The sequence below is a fragment of the Dunckerocampus dactyliophorus genome, chromosome 9 (genome assembly GCF_027744805.1).
Source record: "Dunckerocampus dactyliophorus isolate RoL2022-P2 chromosome 9, RoL_Ddac_1.1, whole genome shotgun sequence".
In the NCBI taxonomy this organism is placed as follows: Eukaryota; Metazoa; Chordata; class Actinopteri; order Syngnathiformes; family Syngnathidae; genus Dunckerocampus; species Dunckerocampus dactyliophorus.
Genome location: NC_072827.1, coordinates 10733625 through 10759482, shown reverse-complemented (window position 1 = coordinate 10759482; position 25858 = coordinate 10733625). Strand labels below are relative to the sequence as shown.

General features: G+C 40.2%; 1 protein-coding gene across 2 annotated transcripts in view; it reads left to right on the top strand.

Moving 5' to 3' along the window:
• Positions 1-25858, top strand: part of LOC129187512 (receptor tyrosine-protein kinase erbB-4-like) — a 357011-nt gene that overhangs the window by 257629 nt on the left and 73524 nt on the right. For both annotated transcript variants that reach the window (XM_054786945.1, XM_054786944.1), the window contains exons 5-12: positions 2964-3029; positions 8450-8568; positions 9497-9638; positions 11266-11379; positions 11546-11672; positions 11800-11873; positions 23201-23291; positions 24922-25121. In XM_054786945.1, coding sequence (XP_054642920.1) covers positions 2964-3029; positions 8450-8568; positions 9497-9638; positions 11266-11379; positions 11546-11672; positions 11800-11873; positions 23201-23291; positions 24922-25121 — 933 coding nt within the window. The remainder of the gene's footprint in view (positions 1-2963; positions 3030-8449; positions 8569-9496; positions 9639-11265; positions 11380-11545; positions 11673-11799; positions 11874-23200; positions 23292-24921; positions 25122-25858) is intronic.

Here is a 25858-nt window from a genome sequence, read left to right as displayed (position 1 = left end):
GACCACAAAGTCAATCATCGAAGTGCGGCCTGGGCTGTCCTGGTGCCAAGTGCACATGTGGACACCCTTCCCTGAGCTCGCCTTAGGACACCTGCGTTACCGTTAGTGTTTGTCCAGTACTCCCGATAGAGACTCCAAAAAGGGTGGGTAATCTGAACTGCTGTTTGGCGCATAAGCACAAACAACAGTCAGGCGGGTGTAGGCCCGGCCACCAGACGCTCGCCATTGTGCCCCTCATCCAGGCCTGGCCCCAGAGGGGGGCCCCGGTGACCCTCATCCAGACAAGGGAAAACGTAGTCCAATGGTTTGTTTCATCATAGGTGTTGGTTCCAGTCGAGGCCGTGATAAGTGTATTTCCGCAAAATAGGATTCAATATTATGAGTAGTTCTTTTTTACAGACCAGAGTTGACTAGTTTTTCATACCTCACAGTTTTGACTGCTCATTTGTAGTCTTCTTCAGAGTGGTCACATGATGTGTGTATGAATGTATAAATGACAGACCAAATGAACCTCACTGGACTAGGATTCAATATTAATAAATAGAATATTTTCGTAGTGTATAGAAAACCTTTTTATGACCTTCTAAATATGGTTTTGACCTTTATTAGAGGCCTGTAGACATGAAATAGCACCCCTATAGTCACCTTTACACTTATATTACCCAATATATTACACATAGTACAATCACATAGTACACATACAACAATCAATTTTAGACATAAATAAGACAAGATAGACTCACACATTAGCATTACCAGCATACTTCCTGCGGTGGCTATTGTCTCACCATTGTAACGTTACTGTCGTAGAGACCAGTGTAGAATACTACTGTACTGCTGCTATTTGTGGTTAAGGAGAGACTCAGGATGCACTTAAATCGCTTTATTAACAAGCAGAGAACACATGCAGTGAACTTTCACACAGGAACTGCTGTTGACCACTCTACACTGCTAACCTGCTGCTAGCACTCAGCTACAGTCAACCCTAGCTGATGTCACACACGTCACTTCCCATGTACCGTTTCTTAAAGTCACAGATGCTGTATTACACTTCATATCACTTAGTCTAAGTGCATTATATTTGCATTTTTGTTAATTTAACAATTTTTATGTTTGAAATGCTTAACTTAGGCCAAGAAGAAGTACAATTTGCTTAAATATGCATATATTTTTTCACAAATTATAGGCTGTATTCAACCACGAAACAGTGAACATTTATTATTTATTTTTTGAAAGACAGGGATAGCGTGAGGGCGCGATGTTCGATCTGCGATGTAACGCAGGATGACTGTATAGACTGTATTCTTTTAATCGATGTTCTCACACCCTGCACCCTTCCAAGTACAGAAGCCTTTGTGACAGAGGCTGCTTTAAGAACACCGTAAAATGTTAGTGGTAGGACATGATTATTCTAAGTCATTGAGAATTTATATATTGAGAGAGTGCAAACCTTCAACATTTAATATAAGCTCTTTGGGCCAAGTGACTCCAAGGTGAACAATAATAGAAATATAAATGCAGTGAAGGTTCTCCACACTCTGCACTCTGAGACAACAACTTATGGCCCGCTGTCATTTAGATTGTCTTTTGTACGCTGATGTAATGCAGTCGACCTCTCACTCCGGCACCGTCAAAGTACTACAGTGAGTAAGGCCAAAAGAATGAGTGAGAAAAGGCTGGAGAAGAACAAAGTGAGACGGTGTTAGGCATTAAGTGAAAGAGAACCACAGCGGGACGATGGATTAGGGAGGGTAGATGGAGGATGAAAGAGATAAAGTGTGCAATGGAGAGGGGCACACATGAGTAAGAAGAGGAGGGTGGAAAATGGAGACTCATGTTGGGGAATAGAGTAAATCTCAGTGCTAATAGCTCTCATCTGGAGAGGCTGATGGACAGAGGACAGCACTCTTGCACTTACCCAGGCTCACTTTCCTCACACTCAATTACCAGGCAGTCAATTAAGCTCTCCAAAACCACACAGAAAGGCACTGACTCAGGCTTTGAGGGTATGACGTGCATTGCTTCTTTGCTGCTTTTATCTTAGCCGATACCTGGGAGTTTAAAAGAATCTAAAAAGCAACCTTTTACCAAAGCTATTTACATGTTTACAACCAGACCAGAAAAAATAAGCCTGTGTCGTTGTCCAAAGACTGCATTTTTCATCATAATTACTCTTGCATAATATTGACGATACTTTTGTGGTTGTATGATGCTCAGTTAAAGGCATTTATGAAGAAATAACCTTTTTTATATTTTATAACCGCTCCTGTGCTGCATTCAAGTACAGTCAAATTGCATTTTTTGTATGTTCAAGTCAATTTTGTCAAACTTTTCGCCAAAATGTCTTGGTTATCATGTGTGTGATTAACAAAGTCATCCTTTTGTCCTCTACTGTATCACTCAGTGGAATCGAGTGCCCAAACAAAGCACCCTATGCAGTGCCCCTTCAGTGTCAATGCATTTTTTTTGTGCTAAATAACAATAAGCAGTAAGAGCTGTATTTATATTTGGTAACATTTTGTGTACCCATGGCAATATAATGGACGATCGAAGTTGAAAACGGACAATTTATTAGTAATCCACCATCAGGCCATATAACATGCTAGCAACCTGTAAGAATACAAAGCTGGGTCAGAGGTAAGCAACAGGCAGGCCCATTGAACATTTCTGTGGAACGTTTTCTAATTCTCTATAAAATGTATTTTTGTTCATATTTGTGGATGTCTGGAATGGATGAATTCATTAATTAATGATGGATTAACTAGATTTACTTCATTTCCGATGGGGAAAATTTCCTCGGTTTTTGTACGTTTAGGTTTTCATCTAACTTTTTGGAATGAACCAACAACAAAAATCAAGAAACTACTGTATTTGTTTTCAATGCAATTTGGATCAATTATGCTTGCAGGCATACATGCTCGAGCTTATCACGTATAACCCATTTAAAATGTAATTCTTTGCAGGTCAGAAATGCCATCGCTCCTGCAATGGCCGTTGCTGGGGACCCAAAGAGGACCAATGTCAAAGCTGTAAGTAGACTAAACAGAGCAGAAGGATTTAATGTATTTCTTCTGGGAAAGTCAGTACCACTGTGGATTTGACTCTATTTTTCTCATTCAGATATGCAAATACATTCAAAAGTGCCTTCATGCATTCAGGTTTGATCCAACACTCATTCACATTTACTGGATGTACTGGATGTACTGGATGGGCGGCAACTCTTAGGTGGTAGAGTGGTCGTCTCCCAACCTGAAGGTTGCTGGTTTCGATCCTCCACCCCACCCTTGACCATATTGAAGTATCTTTGGGCAAGATACTGAAGCCCTAGTTGCATGTCAAAGCGCTTTGAGTACCTTGAAGGATGAAATGCGCTATCCATTTTACTCTACTTTTGAGACAACTGTAGGTCATGTAATTATTTTCTCATCATCACTGGAAAAAGTTCTCTGAAAGTTTGAATATGTGAAAATGTGATCAAGTTAAGATTGCTTCATTTCTGGCCCTCCTGTTTGCAGTAATTACATTATCATAAATTGTCATCTTGTAGCCCTTTATGGTAAGGAACCATATTTACAACCTGAAATGGATGCCATTTCTGGATGATTTTCTGGTCACATTGCGGGCTCTGGTTACAGCGGTAACGTCTACTGAGCCATTAATCCAAAGAATACAAAGGGTGTATGTATTCTACCATTGGTAGTTGTCACACATTCACTCCCAAAAGTTGAGATGATCGTGGAGTGTAACTGCAAAACCGCCCACCGCCTGCCATCTCTTCTTATCACCGCATTCCATTAACATCCCATCGTATCAGTCACGTCCTGTGTGAATGGGACTTTTTGGGTACAAAACTGCATATTTGGATCTGTTAGTTGTGATTATCATTGCATTGCTATGAGTGTAAGGATCGCATTGATTGATAGTTTGAGTTTTGCGTTGACAAATCATTGTTGTTGACAGAGAAGTTGATGCTTACCTCCAGAAGAACATTTGTAAGGTCAAAAGTTACTGATGTTGGACATTCCGGGTCATAGTTTTTGTTGAACTTCATCCCAAAGTCTGTTTTGTTCCGCACAAACTCATCCAAGCATGTCTTAAACTGTTTTTGGCTTGTTTGTACTGGGCTAGATTCATGCTGGAACTGAAAAGGGCCTTCCCTAACCAACCCTAAAAGAATTATACAACATGTATTAGTGGATTATGAGGTGTGCCTTGAGGCTTTTGTCCATGTAGGTTTGTCTCTCTGTGATGATTTTGGTCATGACCCTTTTCTCATGACGCTGAATTTTCCTTCATTCAAACTAAGCGTGTATGTATGAGAATGATTTGCACCCAAGCCATCAGTGGAGAATTACAATGTGTTTTATTTCTCATCTTCATTATTTTCCTCTCAAACTGTTTGCGAGTGTTTCTTTGTTTTAGTTTTGGGTTAGGGTTAGGGTTAGGATTAGGGTTAACCCTAGGGCTATGTTTAGCCTTAACCCGAGGGCCAGGGTTAGAGTTAACCCCAACTCTAAGCCTCTTATTTGTTCATGCAAATCTCTCAAACAGCTAAATGCCATCCCAATAAGCATACATGTGTACATTTTCCCTGCACTATTAAATCTAATTTATGCCCCTTTTGCTCCTGTTTGATTTCACTTCCGTAGCCATCTCTTTTACCATCTCTATCGCCATCACTCAGCTCACACAACCTAATCTCCGACTTCCAACATGGGTATGTCGGTGTCGTTGTTCTGTGGTCATGATCTCATTAAGATAATGAGGAATGAACTCGGAGACCAGTGTTAGCAACATCTCACAGACGGCCTCTGATAAGCACCGGCGGCACGTCCATCTTGTTTGCCATTATCACACTCCTATCTCACACTCATGTCTTCACTGAGACGTAGGTGTCACGATTCATCCTTGATTGGCTTCTTTTCTCTCACAACCTCGCCAACCTGCATCCAATGATTAAATGAAAATGTAAAAAGGAAAACGACTTCAAAGCAGAGTTAGGTGACTTTTTCATGACTAAATATTTATGTATCTCAAAATTCACAACAAAGCGGATCTTTGCTGTCAAAAACACAAGGGGAAATTAGTTCACCAAAGATAGAACTCACAGGTCCTGGAAAAAATGCAAAACATCCTATAGCAAAATATCAGATTAGACTGGATAGATTAACTTGAATTTTATTAATCTCCTGGGCATGTTCCCTCTGGGAAGTTAAGGTTCCAGTAGCAACAATACAGTATACAGTATACAAGACTGTGGCAGCACAGCACACCAAGTAATAGTTATAAGTCACATGAGTCACAAAATGCATATACAGTAATCCCAAATGTATTGCATTTACTTATTTATTGGTTCCCGACCCAACCATGATAAGTGAATTTCCGCAAAGCAGGATTCATTATTTATAAACAGAAGATTTTCGTAGAAATGGCATTGAAAACCTGTTTACAATCTTCTAAATACGGTTTTTAACAATATTAGAACCCTCCAGACATAAAATAACACGCACAGCTTTACATTTGTATTACCCAATATAGTAGACATCAGAGAAAATAAGTCATTTAAGACATAAATAAAACCTCTGCTTGTGTTTGTTGCAATATGTCTTCCGGACATGTGGACAGGAACTGACGTCAGGGTTTCAGAGTTGAGTTTTAGCTGGATTACAGCCACAACAGTAGTCCATGTTGTTGTTATTAGGATTATTATTATTATTGTTATGATTATTATGTTACTATTATTATTGTGCCTGTTGTGAGACCTGCGACATTTGCTGACACCTAGTGACCAATGAACAATATTGCATTCACAATTTGAATGCGGCTACTTAATTCCTTGTAGTTCATTTAGCCATTTTTATGCTCGACAATACTTAATTTAGGCAAAAAATACATATAATAGGCTGTTTTCAACCACAAAACAGCATGATTTTGAAGGAAATTGAATGTATTCTTTGCCTAAATGAAGCATTTCCAAGCGTAAAAAAGGCCTACTGAACTAAAATACAAATATACGGCATTCAGAAGACGCTGTGACTGACATGTAACATTCTACACTGGTCGCTAGGTAACGGTAATGTTACTATAATGTTGGATGAGGCACAAGCAGCCAGAACAACAGGCTTTTATTGCAGGTTTGAATTGTCTCACAACAGGCACAATAATCTCTGTTGCAGTCATAACCCACATCACACTAAAACTCAGCTCTGAACACCAGCGTCACTACCAGTCCACCCCCCCACTCAGCTTCCATAGAACCGGAATGCATTTACACCAACACACGAGCACAAGCCTTATTTATGCCGTATATGTCTTAGTTTCTCCAATTCTGTCTACTAAAGGTGACTGTAGGGGTTTTATTTCATGTCTAAAGGGCTCTGATAATGTTAAAAACTGTAGTTAGAAGGTCGTAAACAGATTTTCTCTGTTCTAACTATGAAAATATTTGACTTATAAATAAGGAATCCTACTGTGCAGACATTTACTTATCACGATAGCGTATGGAAACAACCGCGATAAACGAAGGGTTACTGTATACTGTATATTTTATGTACTGTATATTTCATATACATCTCACTATACTGTAAATCGCCGGAGCAGACAAACTATGAAAAAAATGTGACTTATTCTCCAGGAAATATAGCATACATAATAATATGTGACTCCAATAGCTGCAAATATGAACTTGACTTTCACAGCCATTTACCTCTAAAAGCAATAAGGTCAGAAAATGGCTTGACAACTTGATAATACAGTAGATCAATATAAACTTATGAAGATGTCTACTGCTTTCTTTAAATCTTTCAATTATTTGAGCAGCAGGATATAAAATGCTGTTGTGGACTTAAAAATACGTAAAAATGGAGATCATGGTGTGACACATTGTCCTCCGGTGGATGGAACTTGTGACTGATGTTGTAAGCCACCATCTGAAATTGAAGCTTCCAGGCATATTTTAAATGATAAATAGTTTTTCGTATCTGTGATGAAAGAGTGTCATTTGTCATTTTAAAGGGGAAGGTTGAACCCAACCAGGCCAACAGTGTGGTGTCTTTTGTTTGAAAAACGGATATATTCAATTTAAAAAAAAAAAAAGCCAACCTGAGCATTTGAACCCACATATCACAAATGGAGTGTCACTAATGGTTCTTTAGACATATGGTGAAGTGAATTTTGTGAATGCATGTGTTTGGCAGGTTGGCTTGTATCCATTACAGTGACGCTATTTCATCACTCTGTGAGGAAATGTGTGAAAGCATAGTGGATACTGCCATGCGTCCACAAATAAGAACACCCATTGGCAATACATTTTGACTTTGCAAACTGACATTTTGAGATTGACCTCGCAATGATTGTGCCATTGTGTACATTTTCTCTCCTGGTTAGGTTATATGGGTATCCTTGTTGTTTCCACAGAAATATATTGTTCTGCTGATTGAGTTGACCTGAAAGTTAGTGTCAAAACACCTTGCAAATCTGAAGAAAAAGAGGCAGGTCCTCTTGTTTTTATTTCCTCTGTAAATATCATTGCTTTAATCGTCCTGAGTGGCTCTTAACTGGGTGATTTCCTGGTCTACTTGACATTGTACTGCTGGCACATCAACTTTGTGTTTAGCCACCTGTCTGTCAAGAGGCCGTAAGCAGCCATACAGCAGTCTAAATTACTAATGGGTCTGTGAGGAAAGGCTGAACAAAACCTGGACAGGGAACCGACTAAATACCGCCACTAACACGTCGTACTTACACAAACCATCAATAACATTCAAAAAGTCAATATAACCACACGTGGCAAAGCAGGAGCAAGAAACCCAGTCAACCATCATTAAATCACAATTGAATACTCTCTAAACAACTCCAAAATTAATAAATACATCACCACTTATTAGTAAGACTTTCAAAGGAAGTGTCAACCAAACCTTTCTTGTGCTGAGCCAAGCTAGATGATTTACAGAAAAGTCCGCCTTCAAAATGGATTTTTAAAAATGTTCGACACCAAGTAAAATTTCTTCTCCTCCTCCATTTTTCCTCCTTTTGTGTGCAAAGCGCTATAGACTCTTCATCGTCTGTTGTTTATTGGCTGTTGGCGAGCACCTTTTGGTGTGCATTATCACCATCTATCAGTTTTGACGGAAAAATGCTGGCATTATTATACGCCTTCTAGCAGGCTCTATAAGGCAAATCTGAAATCTGACAGGGTTAAGTAACATCGGGCCAGCACTCCTGATTCTGAAGGCCCTGAGCACATTACATTGACAAAGCAACACAAAGAATCCGAAATCTGATTGGAGAAAAAAATCTAACATACACGTACTGGAAGCAGTGCAGCCAAGAGATGTGCTACAAAATGAAAATAATAGACTGACATGTCTACCTCATCATAAATGTGGAGTCACCGTAATTTTCTGATTGTGATGTATACTATATGTGTTTTACATTTCCACACCCACAGTAACTAAGACAGTGTGTGCTGAGCAGTGCGATGGCCGTTGTTTTGGTCCCTATGTGAGTGACTGCTGCCATCGTGAGTGTGCAGGTGGCTGCTTTGGTCCAAAGGACACTGACTGCTTTGTAAGTATACTTGCACACACACACACGCACACACACACACACACACACACACACACACACACTGCAACACGATTTGTCATTTAGAACCTTGTATTGAAAATAAAAACATTTTCTTTCTGTCTATACTGCAAGTGCATTTGCATCATGGTTTGTCTTCACAAAATTTAGCTTCACAGGAAATCCATACTTTATCAGCATTACATTATATTATACAGTATTTGTATATGCTTCTATAGTGACAATTTTGGCCATAGACAGTAATCGTTGTAATCATGGGACATCATAACATTGATTTCAAGATTAATATATTTTTACTGTGTTAATTATCAAATAGGCCTGACCGATATGATTTTTTGGGGGGGCCAATTCCGATATTCGGGAAAAACAAATTCAGATAACTGAGATATCGATTGACTACATTTTTTAAGACAAAATGCCCACTTTTTATGACCAAAATATACTTCCAAACACTTTCCTATTTTCAAATACTTTTATTGTCAGAAATTGTGTAGAACAAGCAGCATATGAACAATCTGAACATAAAATAAATCAAAAATATGGCGTGTAAGAGGACAGTAAACCTCTGGATATTAAATAATTACGCAAAGTCTATAAAATTAAGACATTTACTTTCACTTGCCTTTCAGTAACAGAGTTGCTATAACTATTGTCCATCTAGCAGAGGAAGGCTATACAGTAGTGCAAAAAGCCCAACTCTTTAGTAAACATCTATTCTCTAATGACTACGATTGGATGATTAAATAAGCCAGCCAATTAATCGGTTAGGACCTATTGTTCCTTTATAGGAAAAATGCCATATTACCTGCATTTTGTTCGTGAAAAATAAGTGTTAACATTGGCATCATTGGCCGATTAACGATTATTCTGTAATGGCTGTAATCGTAAATGTGTTCTTCAATATGTCCAGGCTTGCACAAACTTTAACGACAGTGGGGCTTGTGTGACCCAGTGCCCCCAGCCTTTTGTGTACAACCCCACCACCTTCCAGCTGGAACACAACCTCAGGGCAAAATACACTTATGGAGCCTTCTGCGTCAAGAAGTGTCCGCGTAAGTCTGAACATCAGGACACCTACACAAAACACACTTTACAGATTATTTCGTTTTCAGGAAAACTGCACTTTTTGGGGAATTTTGCCCATCATCCGCAATCCTTAGAGACATGAACACACGAGTCTTTCCCTTTTCTGTGTATTCTTTTTTTTATACATGCTGTGACCATGTAGTAACATGTACCTCAATGATAACATGTACTACTTTAAGTATTTTAGCGTATTTTTGTCATTTTAAGCATTACCAAAATGTCTTTCTTGGGCGCATTGATTCCACAGAGTGCATTGCAACTAATGCTACTTCCGTCAACGACAGCAGCATAGAGAGTGCATTTTGAGTTTGCTATAACTAATCACGGCAGACTACGTGAGAGCCGCCACTGCTGACTACTTTGGAACAAATGGGAATCCAGAATCTTTTTGAGGCTGAATATACGGAGGATGAGCTACAGGTTTTACAATCTGAGCGGGCAAGAAGAGACAGTGAAATGAGAGAGTCAGGACCAGGATGACTTGGTGATGTAAAGGTGGAGCTTGCCAAGCCATGCCGACAGAAATTTGCTGCACTGAATGGCACAGTGTGTTACAATGTACAAGGAGGACACTGCTCCAAAAGACTGCATCATAACAGACAAAGAATTGTTAGCGCTAACAAACCCTGCAGTAGTAACAACCTTTTTCCACCTACCCAAAATCAACGAGAAAAGACGCTGCAGGCCAGCTGGACCAGACGGACAACTGTCCATTGAGTATGTCACCATGATATTGATTCTGATTAATTGAGCACATACAGTAGTTCTTGATATCACAGCGACATACACAATCCATCCAGGTGCTGTGAGCAGATCCGGTGATGCTTAAAATGTCCAAAATACAGAAAAATACTGTAAGTATTACATGTTATCACATATTTGCCTGTTACTATATGATCACAGGATGCATATAAAATGAAAAATAGTTGTGTTTTGTTTTTGTTTTTTTAGACGGCTTTATAGGCGGAATAAGTGAATCCCATTACAAGCAGTTTTTCAATATCTGGAAAGCACAGATAAGGGAAAGATTTGTGTTCATGTCTCACATAAGTTATTGTTGACACGGCAAACTGACTAGTTCGTGTCTCAATTCTGTTTGGCAAAGGAATTAGACTTACAGGATGCTGTAGATTGTGTAAAGTAAGTATTGCGATATTTGGTGTTGGGTGAGTGATCCAAGCAATACTAGGAGTAATCCGTTCACATCTTTATTAATACCACAAGATTCAAGGTGCCAAAGTACAACAGTTTATTAGTTGCAATATTGTACGAGAACCAATGAAACATCAAAAACTGGTGCATCCGAAAACAGGGGTTTGACTGTATTGCCCTGATTTGGCTGTCAAAACGGTCATTTGGCATACATTCGTCTTGACAGAAAGAAATTGACTCAAACTGCATTCGTATTTCCGACAGTGCAAGATTCTCAGGATTTTTCGAAACATTTCCACGCTCCTTTATACCACTTTGAGTCAGAAAGAGAAAAGTAACTTTGTCTTTTTTCGTGATGGCCCTCACAAAGTGGCATAGTGCCCACTTGTATGACAAACAGCCGCCATCTGTATTTGGCATTTACAGTGAATTGGTTTTCAGATAACTTTGTGGTGGACCAGAGCTCCTGTGTGAAAGCATGTCCCAGTAACAAGATGGAGGTGGAGGAGAACCGTATCAAGATGTGCATCCCTTGTACTGACATCTGCCCAAAAGGTGAATCATCAGCATTTGATGGAATTCTGATAATGTGTAGCATGGTACTTTTTGAAAGGGTTTGTGTGACATTTTGTTTGTGCAATTTTGTGTAAAAATAGCAGTCCTTTGACATGGCATTTCTCTGCTTAATGATTGCTTTTTGCTGTCTCACTTTGTTTTGCAGCATGCGATGGCATTGGCACTGCTAGTCTACAGACGGCTCAGACGGTCGACTCAAGTAACATCGACAAGTTTGTCAACTGCACCAAAATAAACGGAAATTTGGTTTTTCTCATCACTGGAATCAAAGGGTGAGGCATTATTGCAGCTGCTTTTCCAGCCAATGGTATATTGGCACATACCCACCATTGATAGACAATGTGATGACTAAAATAGTAATGGGAATATAGTTTTGAACAGTGCCGTTATCATTCACAGGGATGTCTACCATAACATTGAGGCTTTGGACCCAGAAAAACTGAATGTGTTTCGCACTGTTCGGGAGATTACAGGTACCTTTTGTTTGTTTTCCTCTAAATTTACACTACACTATCTACACTATCTGCTTTGCTATGCTTTGCAGTACTGTGCAAAAGATTTGTTGAGCTTATTCACAGCAGTCATTTTAACTTGAACAAAACAGTAAATACAGTCAAACCTGTCTTAGCGGCCACCTTTATAGAACGGCCGCCTGCCTATAGCAGCCACTAAAAAATCCACCGCAGCAAATTTACATGTTATAGACCCTGTGTATAGCAGTCACCTGTCCAACATGGCCAGCGGCCACCCATTTTGTCTCCCTTGGTCGTTATCTGACTGCATATAGCGGACAAATTACCAACTCAAGTAGAAGCTTCATGCACAAAAAAGTTTCGTTTTTCAATCAATGAAGCCGTCGTGTGTAGACTTTAATTACTGAGTCCTAGCTCAGTCACAATCATTCACAAGATCCACACAAACTGTCAGTTGTTCCACATAAAAAAGCCGTCTTCTTTTGAGCTTGCTATTTCCTGGTCAAACATGTAACTTTAAGAGCATTTGCACCAAAACATTACCGCAAATTAGGCTGGGAACAGGACGTGCTCCCAGCGATGCTACAATTAAAAAAAAAAAACATACACTAGAATGCATGCGGGAGCAAAACTGAGTTCGGTTGTACTTAATTGAAGTATTTTAGAATGTACTCACGTTATTTTTGATCAATCCTCATCCACAAATCCATCAAAGTCCTCATATTCTGTATTTGACACAAAAAAAGACGTCTTCTTTTCCGTTCGCTACTAGTCTGTTAACTTGTCAGTGTTATTCCGCTCCGAAGCAAAGAAGGAAACTTCTCCTGTTGCTTCTGCCAACTTTATTTATTGAACGCGGCCACCAGACAGCAGCTCAGAACACACACACATCTCTCAGCATCGTCTCTCCTTCCTGCTTGCCCACAAGGCAAAGGTTAAACAAGCCCCACTACATAGCTGTCCAGCCAATGCCTGTAAGAAATGACACCGTTTATTTCCTGGTGTGCACTGGTCAATACTGTAATGCCGCTTGTTGTAGGGAAGGAGAGACTCACGTCGCCAATGCACTTTAATGGCTTTATTAACAGCGGAGAACACTGCAGGACTTTACATCCACGCCAACATAAACACACTTCCCAACTCTCTCGAAACTCACAGCTAGCACTGAGCCTAGCTCTCCTGCTCGGGACGCCGACCGTCACTTCCCGTCACTTCCTGATGAACTAAAGCTGTAATGACACTGCCGTATAAAAAGTAAAATATAAAAAACAAGCGTAAGACATTACTAGCACAGCTTTGTTCTGTGGGTTGTGGATATATTCTATCAGTTATTATTAAGCCTCTAGCTTCCTTTTAGTAAGTAAAAACCTTGGCTATGATTGCACTACATTGTCATGTAGACCTACAAAGTACACTTGGAAGATCAATAGGTGAATAAATGTATTGCAACTGATGTGAAACTGATGAGGGGTAGGATTAAATAAGCTTTGTTTCTTCCTACTCCTTTTTGGACATGCAAAATTGTGAATTGTACTATGTGATGTGCTACTGTTTGACTCATGCATGTTCAGGATTAAAACCACGAACCATGATAATAACAAGCCTAGCAGTGCTGTACAACTTTTATCAGCAGTCCGCAGTGCCCTCTACTGGTCAACATTATTATTATTTTTTCCCCCTTTTTTTTCTTTTTTTTCCTCTCCTGATCAACATTCAAACTGGACGCCAACCTGTCTATAGAGGCCACCTGTCTATAGCGGCCACTTTTGCAGACTCCCTTTAGTGGCCGCTATAGACAAGTTTGACTGTAGTAGGAAAAGCAACAACTGGCTTTTACATACAACTTGCATGCAAAGAGACAAATCAATACAACCTGACCAGATGTCATCTTGAGAAAATGTCTGACTATTCATACTACAATATCAGGTAATATAGGGAACCCCATACGAGACGGGAGGTGTGATTGCCTCCTCCTCTGAGGGACAGAGACAATGAGCAGACTTCACATGCCTTGACACCCAATTCTATTTGAATCAGGTTATAAGCATGTGGTGGACTTGTTTTGGAGACAGTAGGCCTTTAGCCTTGAGCAGACAATCGTAGCAAGCTAGTGTGACATAATGTCTATGGTCATTTTTCATTTATCCTGCAAAGTTTTTGGTGGACGTAACGAATATTGCACTGCAAAAACACCCATTTTCTGGTGGATATACAATGCGTGTGCTCTGTGTGTTTAGTTAAGTCCTCACAGCCTCCCACAGGAGAAGGTCCACACTGAGGACAGACATTGCAGCATACAATGAATATCAAATGAGTCTTTCAATCTTCTCTGTCTCTCTGACTGCTTTTCTCCTGGGGGGGTCCCCAGCCTGATGTTTCACTGCCCTAGTTCTGCCTTCATGTATTGTAAAGAAAACATGTAGATACCTTTCGTCAATGAATACACATTTACTTAGAATTCATTTCCGACCACGTATTCACAGCTAGAACCGATCCCAGCTGACTTTGCACGAGAGGTGGGGTACACCCTGAAGTGGCCGTCAATGAAACTTAGAGCACATCCAGACACTCACATCCAGACCAATTAAGAATCAATTAATGTGCAGGTTTGTAGGAGGAAACTCATGCGATACAGAGATTGAGAATCCAGAGATCCAGAATCATTTGGCTGTGTTGCAGTTGTGGTAACCACAGCTCCACCGTGCTGCTGAATTACCCTATACACTAAGTCCCCAACTAACAAACACAATTGGTTCCAGACGACCGTTCTTAAGTCGAATCGTTCTTAAGTCGAATCGTTCTTAAGTCGAATCGTTCTTAAGTCGAAACAAAATTAATATTACCAATGATATAGGTACTACATGTACGTGTATACATATACAGTATATGCGTATGTATGTAAATATGAGTTTGGATGCAGTAGTAATACTTATATTAAATGAGGATAATTAATGAAAAAAACAATAATAAAAATGATATAATAATACGTAATGATAAATGTTATTTACCTTTGAAGAGCAGTGGTCGAGCATACGTCGTTGGTGGTAATGGTGGAGCAGGAGGAGGAATTATTGAAGAAAGGACAAATCTTCGTCGTCGTTAGACTCCTCTTTGTAATGATAGTGGATGCCATTGGTACAGAAGTCTTCACATGTTCCATAATTCGAACCTTGCCTTTGTAAATTGTTCCTATGGTTGAGCGAATTACTCCATGAGCACGCGCTACATTAACCATTTTCTGGCCACCGTCCAACTTCCTGATGATGGCCACCTTCGTTTCCATAGAAATTGCTTGACGTTTCCTGCCACTACGACTAGCACTTGCACTTGATTTATCAGCCATGATAACGGATGACAAACATCTCTGTAAAGTATCGAATGGGGTACCACTGGTGTGCTTCGAGATGTTATCAGCGACAAATGCAGACGAACTGAGAAAGATCGCGTGAGAGGGATGCTGCTACCCACAATTCATAGCGGCGGAATGGCGCGCAATACAAAAATAGCGCCTTTGTATTTCGAAAAAATTTAAATGACAAAATATGGCAATATTTGAAAAAAATAATTTAAAAAATAGACCAGTCGGCTTGTGTTCGTATCTACGAGTGTTCGCAAGTCGGGTGTTTGTAAGTTGGGGACTTAGTGTACAATCAAACCTCAGTTTTCAAATGCCCCATTTTTTGCATGATTTGGTTTTCATAGAGAAATTTGCATACGCTGTCTCGGTTTTTGAACAGCATTGCATGTAACAAACGAGTCCATTTGCCCTGTACTGTATCTTTCCGTGGAATCGAGTGCAAAGCACTCTTTACATTGGTTCCCTTGGCTTTGAGTGCGACCGCTAAATATCTCACCATGAGGCTAAGGAAAGTTGTGAGTGCCTGCAATTTGTTACAGACGGTGAGAAACATGACTGAATTTGATCTCGCCAGGATGTACGGGAAGTCCGCATCAGTTCCATTCATTCGTCATTTTTGATTAATTTGTATTGTGTTCTGCATGTAAAGCTGTAATTATTGTCTGAAAAATTTATTTTTTGTAATTTTTTTGAGTGTCTGGAGCGGACTAGTTGGATTTACATTTCCTATGAAAAAAAATTGCAGTTACACATTTTGTCAGCAGAAATTAGTGATGAAAACCAAGGTACCACTGTATTATAAACAATATAATTTTTTAAAAACATTATACAAGTACAAGTATATATGTGTTTTTGCAATTTGATGGGAAAACAAAAGAGGATGTAGTAGGAGAAGTGTGTATGCTCAGCTTGTCTTCTCCCCTAGCTGTCACCACTACATGACATTTGACGGAGTCAGCCAACCTGGCTCTCTGACCTGCAGGTCACAAGTGGCTTTCCTCTAGCTTTTAAATGAACTCATCCTACGCACAGCACACTTGTGTTGGGCTTCTCAGATTAGTTTTGCTGTCTCTTTTCTTTCTGCGCTGCCTCTTCAAGATATGTATTGTTGAGTGGGCAATCAAATCAAAATGATTTGCTTTATGCTTGGGTTTCTCTGCATTGTGGTTTTAAACTGTAATTACCTCAACTTGAACCCTCTTAGCCAGTGCTTGTGAGCGTATGACCTTTTTTTTCCTAAGTGGTAACACGATGTAATTTGCTGTATACATTCGTGGGCTGTCAGCAGAATGCGGTGGAATATTTGACTTACTAAAAATGGGAATTGAGGCAAGTAAGACAGCATAGTATTATCAGGACATTTCCCTTTCAGAGGCAGTCACTTGAGATGGTTTTCCTCCCCGTACATACGCAGCATACTCATCAATCTCTGCAGGCATTGTCTTCATTTCTTCTGACCATCATAGGGCTGTAAATCTCTTTGTGATAGACGATTTGATTTGAATCTAAATACACTGGTTACGATACGATTAAAAAAACGATATAGACGGAACAATTCTATGCAGTGTACAAGCGAAACGATTTGATTTGATTCAATTTTACGGTTTATGTTTGTTGATGTAGATATCCATCCAATTTCTATGCCGCTTATCCTCACTAGGGTCGGGGGTATGCTGGAGCCTATCCCAGCTGACTTCGAGCGAGAGGCGGGGTACACAGCCAATCGCAGGGCACATATAGACAAACAATCATTCACACATTCACACCTATGGACAATTTAGAGTCACCAATTAACCTAACATGCGTGTTTTTGTGGGAGGAAAGCGGAGTACCCGGAGAAAACCCATAGGGAAAATATGCAAACGCCACACAAAGATGGCCAACGGAGATTCGAACCCAGATCTAACCACATGCTAACCACTCGGCCACTGTGCGGCCCATATTAATCTTACATTATTAAATAAATTAAATTAAATTAAACTATATGAAAGTGTCATTCTTACAATATTTTCTATCATACAGTAAAAAAGAGCACATCATATCCCCAAGCATGCTGTAAGGCACTGGCAAAAATAAAGTCAAAAGAATAGCATGTCAAATGTAACATGTCAAATGGTTTATATTGTTTAGCCAAAGGCCAAAAAAATTGTTGCTGAATGAACATCTTTATCTTTGAGGGATCAGTATTTTACATTCCATATTTTATATCTGTATTTTTATAATTGTTACATTTGGATTTAGAACGTTAAAGTTTTAACATGTCTTAATGTTGCTACAAATGGAAGTGGAGCCACCCAACTAAGTTGTGTTGTATACTGTGTGCAATGACAATAAACATCCATCTATCTATATAAAATATAGCAATGAACAAACCCAAGTCTTAACCTTCAGTCCAATTAATAATACAAGATAAATACATAATGCAAAGCCCCTTAAATAATGACATATCTCTTCCAAGCACAGATAAGTAAATAGAAGTACAGTCAAACTTGTCTATAGCGGCCACTAGAGGGAGTCTGCAAAAGTGGCCGCTATAGACAGGTGGCCTCTATAGACAGGTTGGCGTCCAGTTTGAATGTTGACCAGTAGAGGAAAAAAAAGTAAAAAAAAGGGAAAATAATAATAATAATAATAATAATAAATAATAATAATAATAATAATAATAATAATAATAATAATAATAATAATAATAATAATAATGTTGACCAGTAGAGGGCACTGTGGGGCTGCGGATAAAAGTTGTACAGCACTACTGATGTTCTTATTCTTTTTCTTGTGTTTTCTTTCTTTTCTTGGGAGAATGAACAGAATAAGAATTCAATTGCTTAGTATAACTGTGCATTTTACTATGCATATGACAGTAAAACTCTTGAATCTACTAGGCTTGTTATTATCCACGACCCACAGAACAAAGCTGTGCTAGTAATGTCTTACGCTTGTTTTTAATATTTTACTTTTTATATGGCAGAGTGTCATTGCAGCTTCAGTTCATCAGGAAGTGATGGTGGGCGTCCCGAGCAGGAGAGCTAGGCTCAGTGCTAGCTGTGAGTTTCGAGAGAGTTGGGATGTGTGTTTATGTTGGCGTGGAGGGAAAGTCCTGCAGTGTTCTCCGCTGTTAATAAAGCCATTAAAGTGCATCGGCGACGTGAGTCTCTCCTTCCCCACAACAAGCGGCATTACAGTATTGACCAGTGCACACCAGGAACTAAACGGTGTCATTTCTTACAGGCATTGGCTGGACAGCTATGTAGTGGGGCTTCTTTAACCTTTGGCTTGTGGGCAAGCAGGAAGGAGAGACGAGACGTGTGTGTGTGTGTTTTGAGCTGCTCTCTGGTGGCCGCGTTCAATAAATAAAGTTGGCAGAAGCAACAGGAGAAGTTTCCTTCTTTGTTTCGGCGCTGAATAACACTGACAAGTTAGCAGACTAGTAGCGAACGGAAAAGAAGACATCTTTTTTTTTGTGTTGAATACAGAAGATGAGGACTTTGATGGATTTGTGGATGAGGATTGAGGAAAAATAACGTGAGTACATTCTAAAATACTTCAATTAAGTACAACCAAACTCAGTTTTGCTCCCGCTGCCGCATGCATGCTAGCGTATGTTTTTTTTTTAATTGTAGCGTCACTGGGAGCACGTCCTGTTCCCAGCCTACTTTGCGGTAATGTTTTGGTGCAAATGCTCTTAAAGTTACATGTTTGACCAGGAAATAGCAAGCTCAAAAGAAGATGGCTTTTTATGTGGAACAACTGACAGTTTGTGTGGATCTTGTGAATGATTGTGACTGAGCTAGGACTCAGTAATTAAAGTCTACACACGACGGCTTCATTGATTGAAAAACAAAACTTTTTCGTGCATGAAGCTTCTACTTGAATGGGTGAAATGGGTGGCCGCTGGTGGCCGCGTTGGACACGTGACTACTATACACAGGGTCTATTACATGTAAATTAGCTGATGGGATTTTTCAGTCGCCGCTATAGGCAGGTGGCCGTTCTATAAAGGTGGCCGCTAAGACAGGTTTCACTGTATTTGTCACATTTGAGTGGAATAAAAATGTTGTTTTAGCTTTGAAAAGTAAACAATCGCATACTCAAAATGTCATATGGTAATCGTACAACATTTCAGACTGAGCATAGTGCCGTCGACACTCTAAACATTTCAAAGTAATGAAGTTACAAAGCAGAAATGGTAACATACTCTGGCAGTAGCTAGCATGAGCTAGCCAGGGTGTTTTGCTGGCGGCCCAGGTTCTCACGTTGTTTGTAAGACACTGTCAACCGATTGCCTGTCTCGCGATACCCGGTGCATGTCTTCACAATCGATTAATCTAAAGATTTATGGCTGATTATTGTCGATACAGGATTGTTTTACCAGCCAATCGGAATCATTCACTCCTCAAACTGGATGTCCCATGGCATCAGTTTATTGTTTACATCCCTAGGCCATTGTAGGATTTGGTCAGCAAAAAATGCACATGAAAAAAACCTGCATTGCAATGGACCAGTGAACGTTAATGAGCACCTTATTATAATTGAGGCAGTGTTCCCTCGTTTATTGCGGGGATAGGTTCCCAAAATAGCCCGCGATAAGTTAAATTCGCGATGTAGCCAACTTTATTTGTTTACAATTATTATATACAGGTATGTTTTAAGGCTGTAAAACCCCTTACAGTACACTTTATGCACTTTTCTCAGACAGGCATTAACATTTTTCTTGTTTAAACACTCTCAAATTTCATTTGAATTTCAATGATCAATCTACTAGGTTGGACACAGTAAATTATTAAAGGGATAGTTTGGATTTTTTGACATTAAGTTGTCTGACATCCTCATCAGCAGTGTAGTCCACCTACAGCGACTCACCTCCTACTTGGTCTCCTAAGTCCAGTTCTGGTTGGATTTCGGTGATGAAGAACGCAGATCCAGGTAGTCACTGGGGTTTCACAAGTAAGGAGTTTGGCTTCTCAAAACAATATGCGTTCAAAAGAGTAATACATTTGCATCACAAAAATGCCTACTCAAAAAAATCACATACACAAGAATGTGCGCAGGGATACGGCGGGAGACAAATATAAACGCTGAGTGATTTGTGAGGTCTGATTTTTTTCAAGTAGGCATTTTTGTAATGCAAACGTATTAGTCTTTTGAATGCATATTGTTTTTTGAGAAGCCAAACTCCTTACTTGTAAAACCCCTGCGACTACCTGGAACTACGTTCTTCATCACCAAACTCCGACCAGAACTGGACTTAGGAGACCAAGTGGGGGGTGAGGCGCTGCTGATGGACTACACTGCTGATGGTCACTGTATGTCATACAACTTCATGTCAAAAAAGCCGAACTATCCCTTTAGGTGACTCACATGTATTGACTCTGACCATGCCTTGTCCTGGTGCCGTTCAGCTGTAGCGTTTTTGTATCCTTGTTAAAAACATATTGCTCCCGCCGTCGTATTTTCCTCCTCCTGTCCTACTCCTTGAATTGAAGATTAGTTTAATCCATAATGACACCCTAAATCCGGTTATCTTCTTCTTCTCTTGTTGTATATTGGCGGTTAGCGAGCAGTTAGCTAGTACAGTTAGCTAGTTTGATAGTGAGCGACCATTGACCATAACAGGAAATTGCACAAACGAGCTCTACAAGCATTCAGGATGCAGAACAGAATGGGCGTGTTCTCTCTTAGCCAATAAGGATTATTGTGGCTCTATATTTAGCCCGCTATTGTCTGTGGGTTCCTAATATTTTCGTACAGGCACATAAACACATACTGAGACGAGGTGGAGCTGCACATGTCTTGAGAATACACCACCTTCTACTGGTAACAGTAGTAAATACGATAACAGACAAAAAAATCTGTGAAACAACGCATCTGCGAAAAGTGAAACACAATGTAGCAAGGGAAGACTGTATTGGTTACCGTGTTAAAGACGTTCGATGTTGATGAATAGCAATAAGGGTCACATGGTGGATTTTTGGTTATTATATTGGCCTTACAGTAAGGAGACTAAAGGTTTGAATCTCTGTTGGACATCTCTGTCCAGTCCAAAAACATGTCCACAGTCTAATAATATCTTACCCTGGACCCTAATGCGGACAAACTGTATAGAAAATGAACTAAAAATGAATGAATGACTCATATGAGAATCCTCATAAAATGATGTTACACAACAAGAGTGCTTCTCAGTTAGTGGGGTGCGCCCCCTGGAAAGGCGGGGTGAGGTGCTGGGACAGGGCACGGTGGACTTTCAGTGTTTGAGTCTTCACCGGCTACCTGCATAACGATTCCATCTGGGAAACGAAGGTGTACGTTTTTTGGACTGTTTTTACTCGTTGTTCAGCTAGTTTACAGACATAACTAGACTACGACAGACCTTGGACGTGTTCCAAATTTTTCTGTTGTCACATGTTACTCTTTCAGTTTATTACTTACATGTAGACTTCCATGAATGTTGGCGGAAGTGTGATAGCAGTCCAAAATAATAGTATTCCAAGGTAATTGTGATGCAAATATACTTTCGAAACGAACTATGGCGCCAGCACAGTAGCTACTGTGACAGTTTGATTGAGCGTAAGTCCATTAGTCATGCCTGGAGAGTGAGGCACACGGATAACGTAATGAAAAGTCTAGCCAAGATTGTGAGTTTTGGTCTGTCAAAGAGTGACTTGAAATGCCTTTCGTTTCTCGTACTTAAGCAGACGTTACTTAAGTGCCCGATGTGCTATAAGCAGGGCTCAATGACGACGTTACTCATACTGTACTTAAGCAGGCGTTTTAACAGGCTGTTCTGTTTAGTGTCCATGGCCAAAAAAATAATAATTCACCGCCCTATGACACCGGCACAGTGGGACAGTGCCCTTAGTCACAAAACTACTATAATAACTTTTGAGTATGTTATTCGTCTTGTCCGTCCGGCCGGGTAAAGTGTCCTTTCTCAAAACACTTCCACCATAAAGTCAGTAGTTGCAGCAGTTACATTTTTAATTATGTTGAATGTATTCCATTCTATCCATCTGTTTGTTGTTTTGCGTAAAAGGTATCTGCAATACAACCTAAACGTTTCATATCACATTCATCTCAGGTTCATCTTGCCTGAGCCCCATTGTGTACATCCTCACAATTACCTGACTGTTGTCTTTCTCATTTCTTCATCAACCACACTTAATATGCTTCAGACCCGGCTTCCGATGCAGCAACTCAACAGGGATTGATGTCAACAAAACAATGTCCACAAACTGATAAAGACGCAGTTGAAGATTATTGCTGTCTTAGGCTGCCCATTCGACGCACCTCTTCTTATCTCTCACCAAGCTCCCTTCATTCTTGAGTAAACATTATGCATCCTGCAGGAGGAAAATCTGCACTTTAATGTGATGGAGTCTAATTGTTCATTGATTAGAGAAGGCGCCGCACTGCCCATCACAACCGCAATGATTTCTTCTCTATGGTGCGCGTGTTTATCATTAAAACAATACAAGCGCATTGTTGTTTTAACTGATATGTCTTTTCTCAACTTTCATCGCATTTAATCACACCTTCCATCCGTGGTTCTACCTGATATTACTTTCTTACTCCCTCATGTACTTATTTTGTTTGTCTTATGGTATTAGCTCGAGGGCTGCACCTCCCACTGGTCTCTACTGAATATTTCATATTTTCCAATCCATTATTGAAAATCCTAAATGAGCCACATCCACCCTCTCAGCTCCTCTTTTTAAATGATTCAACGATGTGGATTGCTTAAAGGAAATGCTAGAATGTTGATATATGTGACTTGATGAGACACACAGCTGGCATCAAACTCCAGCCTCGAGGTGTGTGGTTACGATATCCTGGAATGCTACGACTCCTCGAGGGATGCCAGCTCCCCCACCACACACAAACACACACACACAAACACACACACACTATTCTTCCGCTCTGTCAGGAGCTTTGAGTCATTATAACTCGTGTGTCTGTTTGTGTCCCCATTTAGGCTTTCTGAACATCCAGTCTTGGCCCGACAACATAACAGACTTGAGTGTTTTCAGCAACTTGGTTACAATCGGGGGAAGATCTCTCTACAGGTACGTATCATACAATTGCTCTCATTAATGTAACCAGGCTGGGGGGTCGTGGGGTTTATACACTTCCTCATTGTCACTAGACAGACGGTGCGATGCATTCACAGACGGGGGGGGGGGCTGCAGCCTTCCTTCCCTTTGGTAGTGAGGTTTTGGAAGAGTTCAAGTATCTTGGGATCTTGACCGCAAGTGAGGGGAGGCTAGAGTGTGAGATAAACAGGTGAATCAGCACAGTATATGCAGCAACATGGTGAAGACAGCGCTGACCCAGAAGGCAAAGCTCTCGATTTACCGCTCGAACTGTGTTCCTACCGTCACCTACATGAGCTTTGATGAGTGCCCAAAAAAGCAAGATTCCGCAAACGGCCAAAATGAGTTTCCTCCGTAGGGTGCATGGTCATTGTAAGACAGTGGTCACCAACCTTTTTGAGGTCAAGATCCTTGGTCTCGGCCTAGGCAAGATCTGGCCCCCACACCCGACACATACACACGCTTAGATATACTGTATATACTGTATATAATTTTGGAGACTGGTTATTTAAAAGTGATTAATATTTAAAGACAAAGTTTTGTCTTATTATTGGTTTTTGCTCTCGGGCCAGGCTTTGAGGACCAAGCTCAGGGCTGGGTGCATGCCTGCAGAGGGTCAAGGCATTCCGTGGTCAAAATGCGTTTCTATTGGTCACTCTCCGGGAGGGTAGGGCACTGATGTCAATATGCATTTATTTTCCTAATATTTTTTATTGTCTCATATCTTTTATCACCAACAGAGACATACACATATACGCTTTAACATGCCATTGGACCTGTAGCTGCAACGTGCCTGCCATAAAAAAAACCCCATAAAGTCCACCCTGAACAGTGCCTCCTCTAAATGTAAACATATAGTTTACAACAGTGATCGTCACAGTAAGTCGCAAACATCGACTGATCGATCACGATCAACGGATTGGTGACCCCTGCTCACCCCAAAGAGATAGGGTGAGGAGCTCTGTCATCTCGGAGGAGCTCAGAGTAGAGCACCACTGCTCCTTCACATCGAGAGGAGCCAGTTGAGTTGGAACTAGAGACGGAAGGTCTGAGACTGCTGGCCCCATGATAAGTGGAAGAATATGGATGGCTGAATGGTTCCAAGTGCAACTTTTGATTTGGGTTAAAACAGAAGTTGGGTTACTGGCAGCAACGGTTTTTGTGATGACATTTGACAAGCTAATTGTGTTTGAACAACTGATTGAAGATATTTAATCATCATCATTTTATTTTTTTCTCTCCAGAAGGTGCTCTAAAGATTTACTGTGACATTTGCAGGGAAATGCACAGTGTTGCTGATTGCACACTGTGTGTTTTTTTGTTTGTGTAACAGAGTGGGCGAAGTCCATGTGTGTCTTATGTGTGTACTCAGAATTTTACTTGAACTTTTATTTGTGTCATTAAGATTGTACAGGTGCACTTCATGATGTGACTGGTCTTTAAAAATGCTTATTTAGGCTACTCCAAACATAAAAATAATTGCAGTTTGATCTTAAGATAAGAAAAACATCAAAGTATTTCTCATTCGCTTCCCTTTATTTGAGATTCCTCTTCATGTTTCCTTTCTTCCTTTCTCCCTCATTTCTCCAACTTTCCCTCTCAGTGGAATCTCCCTGCTGGTGTTAAAGCAGCACGGCATCTTATCGCTTCAACTTCAGTCTCTCCGAGAGATTAGTGCCGGGAATGTCCACATTGCAGAGAACAGCCAGCTGTGTTTCTACAACACGGTCAATTGGACTCGACTGTTCCGTGCTGCCAACCAGAAAGCCTTGACTCGCAATAACAGAAGCCCACTGGAGTGCAGTAAGTTCTTAACAAAGCCATGACAAAAAAACAACTAATCTGTGCTAAAAAACTGAAACTTATGCAAACCGTTAGAAGCAACTAAAAAAAAAAAAATGTAACTAAATATTGAGGCAAAACATTCATTCGTGTTTTTTTTTGTATATGAAGTACATGCACCCTGTCCTTTTCCAGAAAAAAGTTCTGATACTTTGTTGTAAAAGTCTGATCACCTCCCGGTGAGCATGGATATATAATTCTCCATCTTGGCAGTCAAATTAATGCATTTATTCAACAGAGCATACAAATATCTTGCACTTGACTTGCTTTGTATGGAAGGATGGCAGTGACAAGCACCTTCAAGCTCATGCACGCTCCCACTCCTTCATGATGAGGCGAGGACTACAGCGCCTCTGCATATGACATTCCTATGTATTTGTCCCATTAGAAAGAATGGCAGAAACTGGCAGGCACCATGATCCAACTCAGTGCACTCACTGAGTGCACTCTGATAATAGGGTGTGCTTGCGCACTAACTGAGAAGAGACGCTCACAGCAGCCTCATATTAGGTTTATGCCCTATGTTTGACCGGGAAATGTGCAAATTCAGCGATTTTTACTTCAGAAAATGTTACAAAGTTTTGGAATGATACAGTTCAATTGACAAATATTAATATTTCTTTGATGTTATCATTATTGTTTTTTTTTTTTTTTCACCACGGCAGGTGAGGCTGTGTCTCAAAAATTCCGATTAAAGA